General features: G+C 51.1%; 4 protein-coding genes across 4 annotated transcripts; 2 read left to right on the top strand and 2 right to left on the bottom strand.

Moving 5' to 3' along the window:
• Positions 1–709, bottom strand: BDQ94DRAFT_186491 (uncharacterized protein; the record flags this gene model as incomplete). Its single annotated transcript, XM_026775161.1, has 2 exons — positions 503–709; positions 1–459 (listed from the first exon to the last, which is right to left on the bottom strand). Exons 1-2 carry the CDS (start codon positions 677–679, stop codon positions 1–3), a joined length of 636 nt encoding a protein of 211 aa, XP_026619656.1. The 5' UTR covers positions 680–709.
• A 730-nt stretch (positions 710–1,439) lies between these two features.
• BDQ94DRAFT_164322 (uncharacterized protein) lies at positions 1,440–2,114 on the top strand (the record flags this gene model as incomplete). Its single annotated transcript, XM_026769977.1, has 2 exons — positions 1,440–1,499; positions 1,578–2,114. 2 exons carry the CDS (start codon positions 1,440–1,442, stop codon positions 2,112–2,114), a joined length of 597 nt encoding a protein of 198 aa, XP_026619655.1.
• Positions 2,115–3,834: 1,720 nt separating this feature from the next.
• On the top strand, positions 3,835–4,020 carry BDQ94DRAFT_164321 (uncharacterized protein; the record flags this gene model as incomplete). Its single annotated transcript, XM_026769976.1, has 1 exon — positions 3,835–4,020. The coding sequence occupies one exon, from the start codon at positions 3,835–3,837 to the stop codon at positions 4,018–4,020; it is 186 nt and encodes a 61-aa protein (XP_026619654.1).
• Positions 4,021–7,131: 3,111 nt separating this feature from the next.
• Positions 7,132–7,470, bottom strand: BDQ94DRAFT_176260 (uncharacterized protein; the record flags this gene model as incomplete). Its single annotated transcript, XM_026772653.1, has 1 exon — positions 7,132–7,470. One exon carries the CDS (start codon positions 7,468–7,470, stop codon positions 7,132–7,134), a length of 339 nt encoding a protein of 112 aa, XP_026619653.1.
• Positions 7,471–7,484: the final 14 nt, after the last annotated feature.

Below are 7,484 nucleotides of genomic sequence, written 5' to 3'. Positions count from 1 at the left end.
CTACAACTGGAAAAGCTGCGCGAAGTTATCAGAGTCGGGTACCATATCATGGTCACCGCCAAATGCACCCCCTTCATCCTCCTGAGTAGGCCACATGTCCGGTACCGCTGTCGTTGTCGGTAGGGCAGTAGTCAGGGCAGCTGGGTTCACACGTTCTGGTACACCAGCCGGGCTCCGAAGGCGCTGGTGCCAACCTGCAACGGAATGCTGCATTTCATCCACCAGTTGTTGAGCCACCTGCCACTCAGAGAACTCTTGTCTGCACCGATGCTGGTTACTCAACAATTCCTGCATTGCACTTTCCGCGCTTTCAAGGCGCTCCAACAGGGCCTTCTTGTCCCACCGCAATGCTTCATTTTCCCGTTCCAAGGTTTCGACCGTAGCCAGACAGGTCTCGTGGTTCTCCAGTGAGCTGGCAGTAGGAACGCCTCGAGAACCAGAACCGGATATCTGTGGCCGCTAATGGGTAAGTGAAGTCAGCTAAACAACAGGCCCCGGCAACCGTGCATGGAGGCTTACCATGTATGGACGTCTGAGGGAGCGCGGAGGCTGCTGGGGAGGCCGCGCGATGGGGCTCCTCTCTTTGGATGGATCCTGCGTCGGAGACACCACTGTGATTCTCGGTCTTCTGGGTGGTTTCGCGAACGCCCACCCGCGACCTGGTTGTGACTTTTGGCATTGATCAGTGGTACTCGAGCTAACAAAAGAGGAGTGTGGAATGGTACGAGTGTGCCATAGAGTGCCGTGCTGAAGGGAGAATTGGTCGGAGTCACAGCTAGCCAGAGACCTGGCTGGACAAGATTAAAGCGCGCCATTGGTGATGGTAGGGTCCCGCGGCAATCATCTCAGTCAAAGAAAATTAGTGACCACTGTCGGTTGGCATTATCTGCCTACATGATTCTGTGTTACCATAAATTGAACGAGTGACACTGATGGTCAGGATCTACAACATCGTGCTTTGCAGCTCACCTAAGCACCGGGTTATTTTCTCGGCCAGCGCGGTCAAATATTGAGGTCAACCTTATTCCGCCTGATCTATATATCGTAGCGTGTTTACTCTCGTCTCTGACACTGGCCCGCCTGGCCCGTGGTTCGAGGCTCTCTGCCCTCGTTGACACCATCCCATAATGTGGTATTGGCCTGTGAAACTTGGACAACCCTGGGCCGCAGGGCAGGTCGACCGGTGAGCTACTTGGGTAGGTTAATGAAAATTGTTGCATGGGTGGGGCAATGTTCATTAACCAGGAAACATCGCTAGGGCAAAAGGCCCTCCACATCAAGTAGATCACGGTGTCCCTCCTCTTTCTTGTAGCCTCGCAGTGCTGTACATCTTCCGCACAGCGGGCAATACGCCTACCTCTATATTTCACTTCTCCGCCTGTCTTTACCAGCGCTGTTCTCCAACTTAGACCACGTTTATCAATTTTCTCTTGCCCCCCATGCCCAAGAGACACTACCGGGCCTGGACTCCCGGCGAGGAACATGACTACCCATCATGGGTAGCTCGTCATCTCCATTTAACATGGCCGGAGAGGGCAAGGATATATTCCATCGAACGCAAACCCAGAACGTGAGAGTCTTTGCGGACCAAATATCGACTGCTGGAGAAGGACATCCGACGGCACCGCCATCCAAATTGCAAACCCCCATCGCGGCTCAGGCGTCGCATCCCCCCGAGACAGGATCATCGCCAGCGGAAAGCTTGGCCCAGTCCTATCTCGATCGGCACCCCCGCGCCTTCCGAGCATCGTTTAGACGACCCGAGCGCGGTAGCGATGCCGGCGATGAGGCCACGGACCCCTACACGCGTATCCGGTCACCAGAACCAGAATCAGACCGCACCGTCGACCTGGGCTTCAAAATTGACCTCCCAGTTCTCAGCCGAACGTGGGAGCCACATGTGTTTGATGCGTGGGCTTGTTGAAGGCTGGGGTAATTCTCCCAGTAAGAGCATGCCCCCGTGCCGTGATCGAAGCCCTCTGACACTCACAACCTTCTTAGGAGCAGGAAACGGAAGTGAACGGAGAGCATCCCCTCGGGCATCAACTACATCTGACAAGATCGATCGGCTGTGGCGGTCGGCATACCGTGTCTCCGGTCGCACGAGGCAGTAGGCACGAGCCGTGACGGAGACATGCTGGGAGAACTCTCCGCCAGGGTTCTCCAGGGTGGGACGACATACCGCGGCAGCTGCGCTTTTGCTCGTCCAACTCTTTGTGCTGTGACCAATTGCCCCGTTTTCTACATCAGTACCTGGTGTGAATTTACCTCATGAAGCTACCTGGTTGTGTTCAAGGTTAGCGCGTCATTGCTTTATATTTGTCTTGTGGAATAATAAAAACTCACTTCTGCCCAATACTCTACAAGCCGTCCCAAATCATCATACGCCAGAAGTCTTATTATAACGTTTTGTTTACAGTAGGTTGTCTCAGCCAAATAAAGTCTACAAGGCTACGTTATAAACGTACATATTATAGTGATATCTAATAATGATTTTCTAGAATGACTTCCCCGAATATTGACATCAAATAGCGCAGCCGCTAGATCGATTACGTGTATTTCGATTGTGTTCTATGATAGTCACTATATATACGACTAGTGTTGGAAAAACTTAGCAAGAATAACTCTAAGCTGGTCACAGGATAGAGCTATATGCTGAGAAGCGCCTCTATGGACTTGCTACCATTGGGATATAACAAGTATTAAAAGAGCAGCTTGTATGTGGCATTACGGGATAGGCCGCGCGATCGTTTATTACGGTAATGTCGGTAGCCCAAGGGAACAACGGCTGACCAAGACCGACCGGAGGGCGGCCAAAAAGACATTGTCCGCCTGGGCAAATGCTGAACAGATGCCCTACAGAGTATCAAGGTATGCAACCGCTCTTAGAAAAGACCGTATGGTAACTTGACCACGTCTCATCCAGCTTCCAATCAGGTCTTAGATAAGACCTGGGTCAGGCAGCTGAAAGGGCTACCAACATGAACTGAAAAGCGCAAAATCGCGCCCTGCTTGGTCAAAACCTCTTTCATGTGGAATTGAAACTGTGCTGCTGGTTAAAGAAGAAGCAGAACTGGGAAGTCAGATTTCGACATGCGCTGAGTATCTACCGGCCTGATCGGGCATTCTGAGTCACAGATTGACCTCCAAACACCAGCGAACACCAGTGGGGAATCTCGTCTCTTCAACCGAGCACAGCAAAACCTTACCTGGTCATTACCGTAGAGCTTAAACGCGAAACCTTAAAGCGGTGTTCTTGTCGGACAACTTGCCCACTTCAGACCCACCGGGCACGCGAATACCCGTTTCGGCCACCTCGCTTAATTACCTCATGGTTGCGGGATCTCCTATTGAGAAAGCTTATATGTCACCAAGTGCCGCGCACGGTACAGTGTTCAGCCATCCCTGAGTGCAATTTAAATAATGAAATGCCCAGGTGCACATGATGACCGTTAAAGAAGGGCAAAATCCCCATCTCCCTTCTGGATTGACCCTGCATGTCCAGGCATTCGCTCCTTAGTCTGAGACCGTTAATCCAAAATGGGCCGACTGGGGCGAACCATACGCGTGGGCATAGGCAGAGGAACGGTGCGTGCGACCCGTGGGACCGCGCAGCTGGTAAATGGGCGTAGACACACAGGTAACAGACGAAGCTTAGAAGAGGTTCACGTCTTGGCAGTTTAGCGAAGTCTACTTGGGAATATTCGAACCACACAAGCAAAATCTGTTAAATGGGCAGCATCAGTTAATACAACCACTTTCCAAGCGGCGTGATGTTTCAGAACTCTAAGAAGAACCGTTCACGTTCGTTGCAGAAAAATGTGAAACACAGTAATGGTTGAGGTCTGCGACAACCTGCTTTGCTGCGGGTCAAAACGCCGTGGGCTAGTTCCTCGCCCAGAGCGGTCAAATCTCAACAGGACTACAGAAAATTTGATGCTTTCCTTTTTGGGGCCGAATTGCCAAGCAGACTCCATGCAGCCAGTTCATATTGCCGCAAAGAGCAGAACTGCCCTTTAGTTGAAGGCGGGTCTGGAACCGACGTGACCTTGGCAGGCCAGCACCCTCTCAGTTAACCGATGACCTTTGCATTGGCGATTGTGGCTTTGACAGCATCGAACAGGATCAGAAGCTTGAGGTCGCTTGGACGTACACGAAAAATCGTGCTGTCGACCAGAATGATTAGAGTTGCCATATCGGCAGGTGGCCGACCTGGAATTTCCGCGCGAAGGGGAACCGAAGAGGACCACAGCAAAAGATTTTGCTCAAGGTCAATCTCTAGCTGATCTTTCGAGATCTTCAATTTGCCCACCTGCTTGCCCCAAGAATCGGTAACTCATTTTAGAGACAAGAATTCGCCTGACATGAGAATGACTAACCTGCAGCGCAGCGACGAGACATTACCCTGAGAAAACCCTGGCGGTTCACTGTTACTTTTTCTTTTTATGGGGTTCCCGAATTCCAGACGTGCAACCGGCACAACATCCTATCTCCGCTTACGCAACCCGAAAACATCTTACGTATGCCTCTATCGTGCTGTCAGCCCCCATCAGTTGGTAAGGAATGCATCTTACGGTCATCCATAGATACGCCTCGGGTTGAGTCGCCGTTTCCCCACTATTTCTTCCACGCGTGGAGTAAACCCTCGACAACCTCATACAACGCCGCTAGTAAACCAGAGAAGTGATTCATCCTCACATCGATCACGCGGATTAATGATGAACATAAGGCCAAGAGACGAGCGGGAGCGAATGCTCTGCGCGTGTTGAGAGTTGGGACAAACCCATCGATACCAGAAAAATCCTGAATCCAATGCATTCTGTTGAGAACATCTTGCGGGTTTTGCGCGTATCACTGGATTCTTCTTTAGAATGCCCTAAGAGGGTGAAGGTCAGATTCTAGGTAGCCTGTATCATTTTACTGTTTCACCAGCTTGCACCAAGGGTTCCTTTATCGTATCCATCAACAATTTTCCGTCTTCTGATAGCTGGGAAACGCAAGCAAGGGATTTCAGCCCCAATAGTTACGGGCCGCGTACAGGCTACTTAAACTGATCGCACTTGATTTGACAACTTTCAAGGTCGATTACTTTATACTGCCACAGAACCGTCAAGGTCACACTCAGCTCCTGGTCGGTCCATGCTTGGAACCATGGTATCGACGTTAGCGCCCATTCGGAGGTCGTGTGAAAGCAGTCCCAGGCCATTGACCTACGAATGATTCCCGTCCCATAGCATTCCAAAACACAGCTGCCATTGCCCTTAGAGAGGCGTTGATCCGTATTATCCAGACTTGAAGCTGAAGTTGTCTATAATACGCTACCGTGCAATGTCATACGAGATTTTGAGCTGACGGAGAGCTATGACAAGCTGGAAGAACACATGAGGAGTCAAGGGAAGAAAAATTAGTGCCTGCACAAAGATTGATCTGCATCCAGTAGAGGTTTTCGACCCTCACAACAAAGCCCGTCGGTCAGATCGGTTCTTCGAGAATATAGTGGAACATCGGTTATCCCAAGCGGGGAGGATCGCGGGACAGTCCTGCGTTACATTGCCCGGAAATTATTGTTTTGTACCGCGCTGGTGTACCAGCTGCTAGAGAGCGAGAGCAATTTGCCCTGTTGATCCCGAGAGAAAGGGATCAGTTGTCAAAGAGAACTTCGGCACTAGACCACATTCGACCGTCTGCGGCGTTCGCGGTTGGAAAAAGAAGCTGTGCAGTTGATCAGAGTTACTTCTCTGGTTCGGTGAAGTGGGTCTTCACGTCCGTGAGTGGGACGCGAGGTGTCTGTCCCGGCCTCTCCCCCTGCTGGCAACAACCTCAGCCAATGTGATCGGCATGTCCTTGTGTGACATGGGAGCTGAATCGCAGTTACCGCTGCCTTGCGACGCACAAGTTCGTGCGTGGGGACCAGTCCATTTACCATTTATCTTCTCAAACCCATTTTCAGCTTAGTGCCGTGGGAAGGGTGCATTGCGTGAAATCTTTGTTTTCCCCGATACAACACTATCCCATGCAGTCACAGTCGCGCTGGCCGTCTCCCCGCCCCCTTTAGGGTTACCAGATAAGGTGGGAATGGGAGGCCTTTATGCCACGCAACGCCATGATAACGCCCATAGCTCTCAACGCCAAGTTATCTGGAGCACTTTGTGTGTCTGCATCCGGTTTTGGAACCAGTACTGCAGCATGGTGGTTCCTACGGAAGGGTCTCGGTAGGCTGGGGCTGAGCCAGTGGAGTCTTTAGATCTGCTCGATTTTCTTTGTCTTGCTGTATAGTTTTCTGGGCTTTTCAAACGGAGTTGTTTTGTCTTACTCTCTTTCTTTCAATCTCTCTCTGGCCCCCTTTCTTTTCCCCGCCGTAGTCTATTTGCTTCAGCGAATGTTTACTCTTTCAGAGTTGCTTGTCGTAGCTATCTTGTCGTTCTTCTCCTTCCCAAACCTTGAGGAATATCGTGCTACATGATGGCCCTTTTTCGGTCCAAGATGGCACGGATGTCCAACCTAGCTTCATCCTCTGTTCATCAGCCATGTCTTCAACACCCGAGTAGACCTTATTAGGCAGTCCCATTTTTACACAACGGTATACCAACTGAATCGCTAAGACGAAGCAAGCAATTGCCGCTTCCTGCGACTTTTGAACCATGAAAATATCGCGGGCAAGGCTCAACCAGTAACCAGCAGGTACTGGTTCCTCCACATCCATCCACTTCACTCACCAGCAGGTAATCCAACATATTCGGACCCACGGACGGCTCCCGTTGATACGCCTTGATCCTGGATATCCCACTGCGGTGCTATCTTCTTTCCTTGATACAGTGGTCGAGTGACGTATTCCCCAATCCTGAGGCAACTAGCGCAGTGCTTCTGCGCTCGTTCATACGGTCTGCTTGGGGTTAGATTTCCACAAACAAGTAATTATTAGATTCGTCAACCATTATCAATAAGCGGGAGCGGTGTAGGCACTCCCTCAGTCCTCTAAGCTCCGCGCATCTCCCTATCTAAGCTTCAGGAGTGTCTTTGTATCGCCGTCAACTTGCATGCAAAGTACTTCTCTGTCGCCTCCCCGATCGGCTGGTCAGCGCCCGTCAACTCTCGGGGTAGAGTCTGGACGAAACCCCTCTTGAACGTAGCCTATGCCGGAAAGCTATCCAATCTGAATATCTGCTCAATCACTTCGGGCTCTGAATCCTTGTTCTCTAGGCCGGTGGCAATGTCGTCCACATTGATCGCAATGCTGGTTGACGTTGGGGTACTGGAAACAAATAGTCCTGCGGGAACCTCGCTCTCATCAAGATGATCATGCAGATCAGGTGTGACAGGCACCAGCCCATTCAAGCTGTGGTAAAGGCCATTGCTTGGGGTTGCAATAGGAGCCCCTAGACCTGCGGGCGAGTCAGGACAGGCCATTGGAACTAACTCAGCTAACCATGCCTCCCAGAACTCAGTCGACGTATATGGTTGTAAGTCCATGCTCGTACTGATAT

The sequence above is a fragment of the Aspergillus welwitschiae genome (assembly GCF_003344945.1).
Source record: "Aspergillus welwitschiae strain CBS 139.54b unplaced genomic scaffold BDQ94scaffold_98, whole genome shotgun sequence".
NCBI lineage: Eukaryota > Fungi > Ascomycota > Eurotiomycetes > Eurotiales > Aspergillaceae > Aspergillus > Aspergillus welwitschiae.
Note: the sequence above shows the minus strand (reverse complement) of the source record. Positions and strands in the feature narration are given on the sequence as shown.